Source organism: Lepidochelys olivacea, assembly GCF_965140295.1.
Source record: "Lepidochelys olivacea isolate rLepOli2 genome assembly, chromosome: 7".
NCBI classification, from domain to species: Eukaryota; Metazoa; Chordata; order Testudines; family Cheloniidae; genus Lepidochelys; species Lepidochelys olivacea.
This window is the reverse complement of record NC_140417.1, coordinates 94,057,146-94,071,828: the sequence shown is the minus strand read 5'-3', so window position 1 is coordinate 94,071,828 and position 14,683 is coordinate 94,057,146. Positions and strand designations below refer to the sequence as shown.

At 39.9% G+C, this 14,683-nt stretch overlaps 1 protein-coding gene across 2 annotated transcripts in view; it reads right to left on the bottom strand.

Moving 5' to 3' along the window:
• MYOF (myoferlin) overlaps positions 1 to 14,683 on the bottom strand; it is a 116,431-nt gene that overhangs the window by 46,624 nt on the left and 55,124 nt on the right. For both annotated transcript variants that reach the window (XR_014712358.1, XM_084633627.1), the window contains exons 18-22: positions 10,871 to 10,995; positions 8,923 to 9,039; positions 8,309 to 8,486; positions 6,962 to 7,086; positions 6,309 to 6,415 (exon numbers count right to left, since the gene is read on the bottom strand). Coding sequence is in view for 1 of the 2 variants with exons in the window: in XM_084633627.1 (XP_084489753.1) it covers positions 6,309 to 6,415; positions 6,962 to 7,086; positions 8,309 to 8,486; positions 8,923 to 9,039; positions 10,871 to 10,995 (652 nt within the window). In the remaining variant the exon portion in view is untranslated. The remainder of the gene's footprint in view (positions 1 to 6,308; positions 6,416 to 6,961; positions 7,087 to 8,308; positions 8,487 to 8,922; positions 9,040 to 10,870; positions 10,996 to 14,683) is intronic.

The window sequence follows — 14,683 nt, the reverse complement described above, 5'->3', positions numbered from 1 at the left end:
AGTTCCAGACCGAACAAGAAGCAGATGAAAGCCTCCAGAGAGCTTGGACGGCGGCACGGAGCAACCCACCGCCTCTCAGCTCTTCTAATCGATCCAGGTTTGTTGTAGAAAGAGGACTTTTATACAAGGAAACTCTTTCTGGGGGACACCAGGAAGACTGGCATCCTCAGAGACAGTTGGTAGTTCCAACTAAATACCGGGCCAAGCTCTTGAGCTTAGCCCATGATCACCCTAGTGGCCATGCTGGGGTGAACAGGACCAAAGACCGTTTGGGGGGGTCATTCCACTGGGAGGGAATGGGCAAGGATGTTTCTACCTATGTCCAGTCTTGTGAGGTGTGCCAAAGAGTGGGAAAACCCCAAGACCAGGTCAAAGCTCCTCTCCAGCCACTCCCCATCATTGAAGTTCCATTTCAGCGAGTAGCTGTGGATATTCTGGGTCCTTTTCCGAAAAAGACACCCAGAGGAAAGCAGTACATACTGACTTTCATGGATTTTGCCACCCGATGGCCGGAAGCAGTAGCTCTAAGCAACACCAGGGCTAAAAGTGTGTGCCAGGCACTAGCAGACATTTTTGCCAGGGTAGGTTGGCCCTCCGACATCCTCACAGATGCAGGGACTAATTTCCTGGCAGGAACTATGAAAAACCTTTGGGAAGCTCATGGGGTAAATCACTTGGTTGCCACTCCTTACCATCATCAAACAAATGGCATGGTGGAGAAGTTTAATGGAACTTTGGGGGCCATGATACGTAAATTCGTAAATGAGCACTCCAATGATTGGGACCTAGTATTGCAGCAGTTGCTCTTTGCCTACAGAGCTGTACCACATCCCAGTTTAGGGTTTTCTCCATTTGAACTTGTATATGGCCGTGAGGTTAAGGGGCCATTGCAGTTGGTGAAGCAGCAATGGGAGGGATTTACACCTTCTCCAGGAACTAACATTCTGGACTTTGTAACCAACCTACAAAACACCCTCCGAACCTCTTTAGCCCTTGCTAGAGAAAACTTACAGGATGCTCAAAAAGAGCAAAAAGCCTGGTATGATAAACATGCCAGAGAGCGTTCCTTCAAAGTAGGAGACCAGGTCATGGTCTTAAAGGCGCTCCAGGCCCATAAAATGGAAGCATCGTGGGAAGGGCCATTCGTGGTCCAGGAGCGCCTGGGAGCTGTTAATTATCTCATAGCATTCCCCACCTCCAACCGAAAGCCTAAGGTGTATCATATTAATTCTCTAAAGCCCTTTTATTCCAGAGAATTAAAGGTTTGTCAGTTTACAGCCCAGGGAGGAGACGACGCTGAGTGGCCTGAAGGTGTCTACTACGAAGGGAAATGTGCTGGTGGTGTGGAAGAGGTGAACCTCTCCATGACCCTTGGGCGTATGCAGCGACAGCAGATCCAGGAGCTGTGCACTAGCTACGCGCCAGCGTTCTCAGCCACCCCAGGACTGACTGAACGGGCATACCACTCCATTGACACAGGTAATGCTCACCCAATTAGGGTCCAACCTCACCGGGTGTCTCCTCAAGCTAAAACTGCTATAGAACGGGAGATCCAGGATATGTTACAGATGGGTGTAATCCGCCCCTCTGAAAGTGCATGGGCATCTCCAGTGGTTCTAGTTCCCAAACCAGATGGGGAAATACGTTTTTGCGTGGACTACCGTAAGCTAAATGCTGTAACTCGCCCAGACAACTATCCCATGCCACGCACAGATGAACTATTAGAGAAACTGGGAAGGGCCCAGTTCATCTCTACCTTGGACTTAACCAAGGGGTACTGGCAGGTACCGCTAGATGAATCTGCCAAGGAAAGGTCAGCCTTCATCACACATCTCGGGCTGTATGAATTTAATGTACTCCCTTTCGGGCTGCGAAATGCACCCGCCACTTTCCAAAGACTTGTAGATGGTCTCCTAGCGGGATTAGGAGAATATGCAGTCGCCTACCTTGACGATGTGGCCATATTTTCGGATTCCTGGGCAGACCACCTGGAACATCTACAAAAAGTCCTTGAGCGCATAAGGGAGGCAGGACTAACTGTTAAGGCTAAGAAGTGTCAAATAGGCCTAAACAGAGTGACTTACCTTGGACACCAGGTGGGTCAAGGAACTATCAGCCCCCTACAGGCCAAAGTGGATGCTATCCAAAAGTGGCCTGTCCCAAAGTCAAAGAAACAGGTTCAATCCTTCTTAGGCTTGGCCGGTTATTACAGACGATTTGTACCGCACTACAGCCAAATCGCTGCCCCACTGACAGACCTAACCAAAAAGAAACAGCCAAATGCTGTTCAGTGGACCGGAAAGTGTCAGAAGGCCTTTAACAAGCTTAAAGCGACACTCATGTCTGACCTTGTACTAAGGGCCCCAGACTTTGACAAACCGTTCCTAGTAACCACAGATGCATCCGAGCGTGGTGTGGGAGCAGTTTTAATGCAGAAAGGACCTGATCAAGAATTCCACCCTGTAGTGTTTCTCAGCAAAAAACTGTCTGAGAGGGAAAGCAACTGGTCAGTCACTGAAAAAGAATGTTATGCCATTGTCTACGCTCTGGAAAAGCTACGCCCATATGTTTGGGGACGGCGTTTCCACCTGCAAACCGACCATGCTGCACTAAAGTGGCTTCACACCGTCAAAGAAACTAACAAAAAACTTCTTCGGTGGAGTTTAGCTCTCCAAGATTTTGATTTCGACATCCAACACATCTCAGGAGCTCCTAACAAAGTGGCTGATGCACTCTCCCGTGAAAGTTTCCCAGAATCAACTGGTTAAAATCGTCCTTGAGATGTGGAAAATATTGTTAGTCTTTATGTACTTGGTAGTATATTTAGAGATGCATGTGTCTTATTAACTCTGTTTTCCTAGAGCTCCAGGAAGAAATCCCAGCCAGTGTTTCACCCTAGCTGAGATTTGGGGGGCGTGTCATAAATATAAAGGGAAGGGTAAACCCCTTTGAAATCCCTCCTGGCCAGGGGAAAGCTCCTCTCACCTGTAAAGGGTTAAGAAGCTAAAGGTAACCTCGCTGGCACCTGACCAAAATGACCAATGAGGAGACAAGATACTTTCAAAAGCTGGGAGGAGGGAGAGGAACAAAGGGTCTGTCTGTAGTCGTCTTGGCCAGGGACAGAACAGGAATGGAGTCTTAGAACTTTTAGTAAGTAATCTAGCTAGGTATGTGTTAGATTATGATTTCTTTAAATGGCTGAGAAAAGAATTGTGCTGAATAGAATAACTATTTCTGTCTGTGTATCTTTTTTGTAACTTAAGGTTTTGCCTAGAGGGGTTCTCTATGTTTTTGAATCTAATTACCCTGTAAGATATATACCATCCTGATTTTACAGGGGGGATTTCTTTATTTCTATTTACTTCTATTTTTTATTAAAAGTCTTCTTGTAAAACACTGAATGCTTTTTCATTGTTCTCAGATCCAAGGGTTTGGGTTTGTGATCACCTATGCAAATTGGTGAGGCTTTTTATCCAACATTTCCCAGGAAAGGGGGGGTGCAAGTGTTGGGAGGATTGTTCATTGTTCTTAAGATCCAAGGGTCTGGGTCTGTAGTCACCTAGACAAATTGGTGAGGCTTTTTACCAAACCTTGTCCAGGAAGTGGGGTGCAAGGTTTTGGGAAGTATTTTGGGGGGAAGGACGCGTCCAAACAGCTCTTCCCCAGTAACCAGTATTAGTTTGGTGGTGGTAGCGGCCATTCCAAGGATAACGGGGGTAATATTTTGTACCTTGGGGAAGTTTTGACCTAAGCTGGTAAAGATAAGCTTAGGAGGTTTTTCATGCAGGTCCCCACATCTGTACCCTAGAGTTCAGAGTGGGGGAGGAACCTTGACAAGTTCTGACAAATAAATCACTTATTTAAGTATCTAGCTATGAAGTTATCTAACTTTCAGGCACTCAAGTTTGAAAATTTGCACCAAAGTCCACTGCATAGAAATTGGTGAGACATCAGGGTGCACAGTTGCAATGAACATAACTAGGAAATTCTAGAGTACAGCAGCAGACCCCAGGGGAGAAAGTGATTGTAAAATGATTGTACTGATTTGTTAAAGCGATAGTTTTCCTGAGGTCTTCAAATGTATTCATTTTACAGAAGCTCCTTGCTACTCAGTTCATTAAGGTGCATTTAATATGGTAATAGAAGAAGCTCTTTTTCATAGCATTTTCCTGAGCTGTTGGTGAGATTGAAAAGACTTACTACTGAGTCTGAACCATGTAATCAGAAACCAGATGCACAAAAGCTCTGACCCTGCAGAGCCTTAATGCCAGCTGTATTGCATACTAGCATAAGTAGTCCCATTTCCTTGAATGTAAGTACTACACTTGGTAATGGGTGTTTGTGGGATTGGGCCTAAATATAATAGAACTCAGGCTACACCAGCTACCTCCTGAAAGCTGCTGCAGATTTCAGGTTTATAAAGGGCCTTAAAGCTTGTGGCAGATTTCTAGTCACTTAAAATATAACGTGACAAGGAAACTTCTTTTACAAATACAATATATGGAATTATGTTTCTTAATGCCATTCAAAAGTTTATTGTAAACTCTTTAGTGACTGTCACTTACTATATGTTTGTACAGCGCCTAGCACAACGGGGCACTAATTTATTTGACGCCCCCAGGTGTTACCACAATCACATTGTTTAATAATATGTTTAATAAAGCCATAGGAATTGTTTGAAAGAGAATGTGTGTGTGCACGAGTGAGATAGAGAGATTTTATATATATACAAAGCGGACGTACCCACACTTTTCATGTGGTTGTAATGACATGAGACTAGGGTTGGTCCTAGACAATGTGCTGTCCTAAATGAATTTCAGTATGCCAATCCCTTTCTGCCATCCATTCTGTCCTGCCCCTTATTAAACATTTTACTAAGTCATTTAAATTTCATTTAGGAATTAAAATTCCTACTAGTGATTTCTTACTAAAATGTACTATAACTCCATTGTGTTGGTTCTTCTCTTTCCCCTCCCTTCCTTATTTTTTCACTCCACTTCCTGTATATCTTGCTGAATCTCTTCCTCCCTCTTTTTGTTTTCTCTCCAATTTTTTTAGTGTAAAATTCTTCCCTCTTTTCCACTTTTTTTTCTTTTTCCTGTTTTTTATGTTGTTTTCTCATCAACTTTACCCATGATTTTTCAATCTCTCTCTCCTCCAGTTCAGTCTCTCTTCTCTCTCATACTGCCCATTAATATATCTCTGCTTTCTTCTCCAATCCCTTCCCCCAAGTTTAGAAATTATTCTTCTCCAAACATCACAGCTCGGACACTTATTGCTCTGTCTAAATACACACAACTTATTGATTCACTTTCATTCCCTCCCGGGAAAATCATCCCATCACAGAAACTTTTGAACACATTTTTTTGTGCCCTGGCCTTCGAGGAGAAACTGGGAGTTCTCCTCTCTCCCCTCCCCATGAGTGGGGCTGCTAGAGAAGATTCTTCTCCCTCCTGCCCAAGAAAGAGATCCTCTGTGGAAGACCTTTCTTCCTTCTCATGGTGGGAAGCGTTCGTGCCTTGAACAGCTGGGCCTCTGGACTGAGTGCATTGATCAGGGCTCAGGTGGCTTTGGCTGATGTAGCATCTGACCAGGTTGAACCGAGTTCCAACCATCTGTTCAGCATCAGCTCTGCTGGGCCGCTTCTCAGTAAACACTGATTTGTTGTGATGGCACCCCTAAAACTCAGCCCTTTGGAGAGAAGACCAGGCTTGAATTTTCAAAGGAGTTTAACGGAGTTAGGCACCCAAATCCCATCATCTTTCAATGGGATTTAAACACCTAATTTCTTCAGGCACTTCTGAAAATCTCAGTCTCTGAAGTTATGTCAAAACATGGGTAGCTACACAGCTAACTGATGAATTCCAGCAACCAGGTAGTAGACAGTATTACTCTGAGATTTGCACTTTGTCCTAATGGTATGTACCAAAAAAAAAAAAAAAAATCCTTCAACTACATTTTTACAAACTGTCTGAGCCCATAAAGGAGATGCTGATATTCCATATCAACAAAACATCCCCAATAGACAACAGCTGAATGTATAACACCACAGAAGCCACATTACACTTTCAGAGTGTGAGTCTCTGAGTGTGTGTGAATGTGTGGAGGGGACAAAGGACACTACATAGCCACAATTTCAAGAATGGCCCTGCTCAACAGATTCTTTTTTTTTAAAGTGCTGTTTCATTATTGTCAATTATTAATATAAAATAGAATGATAGGGCAAAAGAAATGGGTTCTAAGGTGATTTTCACATTGTGTTCTTATCTTCCTGGGCTTTGAATGATGAGTTATGCAATAACTTTTACCTTGTATCTTCTACAAGTTCATCTATCAGCTTCAGCCATATCTCTGCCAACTGGTTTTCAGAAACTTTACCCTGTATTCCTGATTTTAGGGCAGCTATGTTGGATTGCTGGAGGGTTTAAAGAAAAGGCACAGAATATATAAACTTACATTCTGTTATTAGTTTTAATGTGAGTTCCACTCCTACATTCAACAAAACAACATTTATTTTGCTAGAAAAACCCAAAGACCACCAAGACATGTTCAGACATTATACATATTTAATAGGCCTGATCCTGCATTCTTTGCAAAACTGCTGAAAAAGGAGTGCAGGGTTAGGCCCAATATGCTTAACAGTACATAATATTGCACCTATGTACCAATTAAAGTGCAATCCTATGGTCCTATGCATCCCCTCCTGTACAGTTTACTCCTTCTTCTGGCCGGAATACACTGCAGGAGGGATGGTTGTCACTTCCCAGAACACAGACATACAATTAACTCTGCTTTTGCAGCATTAATGTATGTCTATTCTGGAGAGCAAAATGTGTGCCAGAATTTGGTTCCCAAATTTGCTCTTAAAGCCCTCTTTCCACCCCATCCCTGAATCTTAAATTCACACAAATAATTTCGATGCAAAACATCAGAATAAAATAAGAATTCCTGAGTCACTTACCAGTCTTTCAACCATGGTTAGGATTAGGTTCACCGGGTCTAGTCTATGACTTATGTCCTCCCAAAAGGAAGTCAGTGTCACTACTGGCTTTGTGTTCACCCATGGCAGGTAATAATAGTAGTTACCTAATGTGAAACATTAATGTGTTAAGAGCTGTTTTTGAGAGTCTGAATACATACTTACTAAGGACTTGAAATTGTCATCCTTAGTTATGTTGAATTGTTTCTTATTCTGTGATTAGTTCCATTGATTTCAGTTGGCCTATTCAGGCAGGCAGGTATTATTCAGTGAGAATCTTGCCCTCATTTATCTAATTGATTTATATTTTTCAGGTAAAGTAGTGTCCCTTGGAGAATAAGCATTTGACATGAATAATTTAGAAAGCCAGTAAGGTGTTTTTTTTAATCGTCTGATAACATATTTACAATATTCTCTCTAATAATTCACGTGTGAAAGTAGCTTTATATATTTTTTTCTTTAGAATAAAATGTTTTAAAATAATTTTATGAGGGCAAAATTATTTGCTTTGTCTAGTAAATAAAAAAAAACATGAAAACAACCTAAAGTGTGCAATAACTAAAGTAAAAATTAAAAGTATTGTATATGTTACTAATCAATCGAGTCCAGTGGTTCCCAAACTTGTTCTGCTGCTTGTGCAGGGAAAGCCCCTGGCGGGCCGGGCCGGTTTGTTTACCTGCCGCATCCGCAGGTTCGGCCGATCGCGGCTCCCATTGGCCGCAGTTTGCGGCTCCAGGCCAATGGGAGCTGCTGGAAGTGGCGGCCAGTATATCCCTCAGCCTGCACTGCTTTCAACAGCTCCCATTGGCCTGGAGCAGCGAACTGCGGCCACTGGGAGCCGTGATCGGCTGAATCTGCAGATGCGGCAGGTAAACAAACCGGCCCGGCCCGCCAGAGGTTTTACCTGCACAAGCGGCGGAACAAGTTTGGGAACCACTGGACTAGTCTCTCTGCTTTTAAGATGCCAATCATTTGTCTAAGCACTGAACAAGAGTTATGAAGAAAGCACAGAAAGTTCAAAACAGTATTTTCCTCTTTCATATCCTAGTTTTTCTGTGCTTGTGTTTATAACTTTTTTTATTGGTGCCCTGGGCCTATTGACTTCAATGGGATGTATCAACCCCAAATTGGATAGGTTTCATGTGTAACTAATTACAAGATAGAAGATATCAAGAGCAAATGTAAATTTACATATTACTTTCAGTCATATCTTCAATAGTCTTTCAACAAATCAAGGTTGTTGTTATCCTAAAATTTGATCAACAAACAGATTGGTTTTCTAAAAGAGAATTCTGTACCTTTATAGCCACACTTCCGTAGCATACTTACCATCAAATACAGCACGGCTGTACTGAGTTGTTGATGCCAAAGGCTTACAGGTGGTGTCAAACTTGTTCCCATAATTACCAATGCTAACCTCAAACTGGATAGCCTCACCAATATCTTGCAGCATGGTAGCAGAATGAAACACAGCAGACAGACTGAATTTTCGTCTGCGCTGATATTTCTGTACAGTATTACAAGAGTTTTTGTTTTAATTAATTAATTTGTACGTAATGGTAGAGGATTAGAAAAAAGTAGCAGTATCTACATGGAAACAACATTTACCTTAATACTTTTACACATTTCTATGAAACGCACATATGTACATACATACACACACTCCAAATAAGCAGAGGTAAAAATAGGAATGTGTAATAAAATAATAATTTGAAATAGTAAAGATTTCTTAAATCACAATTTCTATGCTGGGAGGAAGGGAAAGTAATTTTTGCAGCCATATAATTAGTTATTTTTGTGGGGAGGTTTTCTGATTGTATATTAATGACCTGAATAAACAAAGGATTTAATTATTACAATTTTAGTATGTCATGTAATTCTCCAAAAAGAGTAAAACCAAGCATTTTGCATCTATACATATTGACAAGTGTGCCAGGAATTACCTCAACAACCAGTGCGTCATCACTGGAGATCGCCTCTATCTTTTTATTCACAGATTTACTGTCAAGTATTGTAGATAGTTCAACTAAGATTCTGCCTCTATAAGCAACTCCTTCCTCCTGTAAGACAATCACACAAAATTCTATATCTAAATGCTAAAAAAAACATACTCCTTTGCTAGCCAGCAAAATTGGAGTTGAAAGCCTGGCTCCCTTGAAGTTAATGGCAATACTTTAATTTCTATTATAAATGAAGAGCAAATATATTTAAGAAATAAGCAACAGTAAATTATAGATGCAATGTTTTTGTATGCTTTATTCTGGACAGCACCAAAAACATTGGTATTAAGCAAATATATAATATATAGACTGGATTTGTAGAGTAATTGAAAACTACTGCCCCTTAGGTTGAAGAAGTTGCTGACAATGGGACATATAGTCTACAAGCATCAAATGGATAGTTACTGCCCACTGGAGATCACATTGTAGCCCAAAGTAGATAGGTTTTCCTATAAATTATATCCTTCAGCCTCCATACAATCATTGATCCTTTTGAAGTTGCATTTTAATCTTAAATGACCTGCAGAATCAGCTGCTTTCTGCTGAGGCTTTTCTATATTAGCTCTTAGGATAATGTGTCCCTCTGTTTTAGACAACTACAGAGCTTCAGCAGTAATATGGGCTGCTGTGCAGAGCAAGTGATGGCCATGGTCCTCACCACCTGCAGATATTTGGAGATGCATAAGGAAATCCCATACCTCTTAGAGCATAAAAGATGTCTGGAGAATCTGCAAGGGACCCCATGCCCTTGGCAGGACCTCTATGCCAGCATCGCTTCCTGAGAAACTATCCTACCAGGACCTCCCACTGGACCTGGCCTCAAATCATTCTTGACAGTGTCTGATGGTGGGCCGTAGTGTCAGTATTTGTACTTAAATGAGAGAACCTCATTGGTTTGCCAAGGGATAATGCCACACAGAGAGGCTATCCCTAGCCCTGCCTAGTCATAAACCTCTTTCCAGAATCCCACATGTCCAAATGTGCATAGCTTGTGTGTACAGGCTCTGTGGATAGGAGGCAGGATGGGAGGATGAAACCAGGTTGGCTCAAACCTATCTCTGTGGCAGATTTTGGAGATATTTTCTGTTTCTTTCATCCCATCTGTGGGGAAAATCTAATGGATGATATATGGCACTTGGAGCATTCTTTCTTGGGAATGGGCAAATGTATCAAGATCTATAGGAAACTCTCATTGATCTTGGGGTATCTGGGGAGCGCAGGGCATTTTCATGGAGGTTCAGTGTCCCCCGCCCCCTCCCCCAACTGATCCCCATCTTGCTTTCCCATGACAGCATGGTTTCCTCACAGCAGTATGGCTAATCAGCCCGTCTCACTCATGCTCTTTAGCCAGTGCTCCACTCCCCTTTGTGTGTGTGTTCAAATATGCAGAAGGGGAGATAGTTCAAAATGATGTTGGTAGGTTCAACCTCCTCTTATTGCTACAACATCCCTGTGGGATTGGATGGGACACTGCCATGGAGAACAGCCATATCAAAATACCTACGGAGGCGGGGTTTCTGTTGGACTGGGAGAAAACGTGCAATATACAATGAAATTGCTGCTCTCCCCTTAAAATCCCTCATCTGAGATCTGTCCCATTTCATTCCCCTGTGCCAATGGGACTAGAATGGGAATCCAATGGCCTCAATCTATATGATCCCAAATGCTCATTCAAAAGTGTATATAAAATTGAAACTTCCACAAACAGAAAATTTTCCTGTTCCATTTATTAAGTAGTGACGTCATGCTAAATGTATGTTATTTTGCAAAAACAAAAATAAAAAGTTTTCTTTACATTTGCCTTAAACTTAATAATTAAAACCAATTCAGTTTACATTTATTGATAATAACAGTTATTTTGATCTGTTTGTATTATAAACGTGAAACTAACCTTTCCAGAGTTTAGTTCATCATAGGGGTCCGGGAATCCAGTGTATTCTCTTGGGCTTCCATAAAGGTTTACGTAACAGGGCCCAAATGTTGGTAAAAAGCCCACCTCTGTTTCCCCTGTGTTTACTAATAGGCAAACATCATCATTAGAAATTAACTAACCATCTTTTAGAGCCACAAGGACATTAAAATTTAAATTCACATACAGTAAAATAAATGTTAGATATTAGTTGTTAGTAAAGTAAGAACACTTTATTCCATGGGTTTATCTCAGTAATATGAATTTAATGTATCTATTTGCATAGCTATAGCTGTCCCTAGTTGTTTAAATTAGATAATACTTTATGCAATAAAAAACCCAAAGAATAAATTGACCTTATGCTACATCCCCACCAACAACATTTCATTTATGTGAAAGACCAATACAATTTTAAAACAATGTAAAAATTTTAGTGTAAAAAATATTTTCAGAAATAGATTAAACTGAATACCAGATACCACTGGCTTTCACTTAAATGTACCAAGGATTATGTTCTAGCTAACAATAAAGAGGTACACAGTAGCTGGAAGGTTAGTGTTCAGCATCACAGAATATGCCTAGTTAATCCTACTGTTTTTAGTGTGCTACTGAAGTGACTCAAGTCTGTTTGTAGAAGGACTAGTAGAATGAAAATTATTAAAGTATACCATAGTATATAACACTGTTAAGTAACCTATTCACCATACCTGGAGGTAGAGTAGTATGTATTTTTTGTGCAAAAAAATAGGGGGGGAAAAGAGATTGGGGGGGCACTAATCTAAAAAAGATTTGCCATTATGCCAAAATAATTAAAAGAACTGCTGTATTTTTAGGTCTCAATCCTGATCCCAATGAAGTCAATGACGAAACTCCCATTGACTGAAATTAGAGCATAAATAGGCTTGGAAGTATTAGATTTGTATTAGTAAATGTCAATAATGTTGATTTCACTGTACATATACAAACCAATGAAAAAATAGTTCCATGTATAATAGAAATGTACAGATAGGCAAAGTCAGAAACCAGTTGCTTGAGAACTCAGTAGTCAAAATCCAGTGATTTAGACTTTTGAATTAAGCTTGTTACAAATGGAGTAGTAAATGAACAGTAAAAACAGATATGATCTGTTGACTTAAGGATACTTACTTTGTATATTTTGACATGTGATGTTGGCAATTTGTGTTTTAACTGTTTCTACAGCTTTAACTTTTTGAACAATGTGTCATTAAATAAATATCTGATCACCTCCACATAAGTTTTTATGACTGTGAAAATTTAACTGGATGAAAATAAAACAAAATGCTTAAAATAATCAATTTTATCCATCAAAATTATAAAAATAAAAAGCTGAATTCTACCATGCTTAAGCATAACAGAGAGTCTTAATTTCAATAATTTTGCCTGAGAAAGGAATGCAGGATAAGACTCAAAATTAGATGTATAGTCACTGCCATTACTGCCTCTTTAGTGAAGGGATTGTCAGCCTGTGTATTACAAACTCCTTTTTGACTGGCCTAAAATTTCATTCAGGAGTGAAAGTCTACACATTCGCTTATTTTTCATAGATGACTATTTGTTTGCTATAATTATTTTTGATAATTCTGAATACAGTTCAATAGAATTTCAATACCAGTTATACTCTAGAGCTAAAAAACAAAAATGAATCCATAAGCATTTATTTGTCATTTTCTTAATTAAAATGGCCAAAATAATTTAAATCCTTTTTTTTAAACGTCTGGGTTTAGAATGACTTGTGCCAAAACCAGCGCTATTTCAAATCATCACTCTACAAAGACAAGAAAAGGTGTTTCTAATTTAATGCTTACAGTCCCTTTTACCTATATCAATACTACTGCTGTAACTTGAGTACTGCTCTAATTTTTATGTTTGGTATAAAAGTCATTTGTAGATAGAAGCATTACTCATATTATTGCTATTGCCATTTGGTTTTGTACATATGTACTGCAGCATGTATTATAGTCAGGCTTGAGTTTATTGAACAGAACAGGATACTGAGGAAACTGAAATGGTTTTAAGAGGAAGCAGGCTTTTGTTCTCTAGCTCTGGATTTAAAGGAGTTAATTGTGCCTTTATGCAACATTTGAATATATCCCCTAAAAGTGCTTTTAGGTTATTGGTAGATGAACATATAAATAATACAAAAAATTAGAAATAAATCAGCCATAAATGCAGAGAAATACTCTACATTTGGGATGGTGCTTGAGATCAGGGGCATGATTCTGAGCTCTCTACAGCTTTACCCGGCTGTATCTCCATTGTCTTTAATGGAGGTATTTCTCATCTATACTGCAGTAAATGAGATCAGAGATAGGCTCCAGGTCTTTCATCAACACCTATCAGTTTTTTCAGAAACTACTTTGGGCAATCTGAAGCACAAAATGATGGCTTTACCATTAGGATAAAGACAGAAGAATGTGAAGATAAAGAGCTAAATCCTACAAGTCTTTCACTGATTGCTGACTACTGAGCAATATGTAAAGCTAGCTGGATAGTAAAAGGGAATATGAATGTCCCAATGTTTCTTACTGGCAAAACAAATACAGTTGTGTCAGCTTTGCAGAATGTAAAATGGTTCTGTGCCTTGTGCTTTGTCTGCTTCCACAATAGTAAACTTTGTCCATTTTGTCAAAGTTTCGAGTGGTTCACACTCTTTCATGTCTAAACTACAGAGCGTGGATGGGGCCACAGGACTCCTAAATACTTTTTCATTTTAATATTCATCTGGACAGCTCATGTTACACTCAGATTACGTAGCTGTTTTTCTTTCTTAGTTGGGTTTGGACCACAGAGAGATTCAGTCATAGGTCTTTATATGAAATGAAATGATTTTACTAATGGAAAAAAATATCTGGAACTGGCCTGATGACCTTTTATTGTAGGTAAGTATTAAGTGCTCCAGCTCTTCTTACATATAAAGTCCTCAGAGTTCATTGAGGTTGCACAGGTATATCTGAAGACAGAATTTGGCCCACATTTACATCTTTCCTGAAGATGGAATACTGCTATAATCTAATTTGAGTATTGACTTTTCCCTGATTGTTGCAGATGTACAGGGATAATGTTGTGGGGAAAGATTAATGGTAAATGCACGGTCCAGTAGAGATTTGTATATTACTTATATATAAGGCTCTACTTAACTTGCAATATTGCAGAAATTGCAGATTCTACAATATTAGGCTTCCTCCACAATTTTGACAGCGGGAGCTGACTGTGGGAGCCCTGAGCCCCTGCTCTCTACCCCGGGCCCCTGACAATGGGAGCACTTTCTCTCAGCCTCAGGAGGCCAACAGCCGGAGCCTCTGCTCTCAGTCCCAGTCTCTTGACAACAGAAAATCACAGAAAAGTAATAATGGACTTTATTACCGGAAATAATAAAGTCCATTATTACCTCTCTGCAATTTTCCATGGCTTGCCTGCAACTCAGCTGAAATTTTTTGACAATCATCCTGCAATTCAAGTAGGGCCTTAGTTATATATATTCTATATCATGCTAAAATGAGTTTGCTTCAACAAACTAATCATCTAGATTTGGGAAAATGAAGCAACCTGGTTTCCTAAAGTGAATGACTCTACAACCATAATTTTGGTTAAAATTGTGGATGTGGTATATTTTAAAATTGAATGTAAGGAGCATAAAACTTTAGTGTAGGTAAAATTCAGCTCTGTGCACAGGGCTAAGAATTGTCCAGACTTTTGGTGAGCAATTTCAATGGAGTAGAAACTTTTCGTTCAACCCTAAATGTTTTAATTTTCCTCTGTTTCTTCTGCTTTACA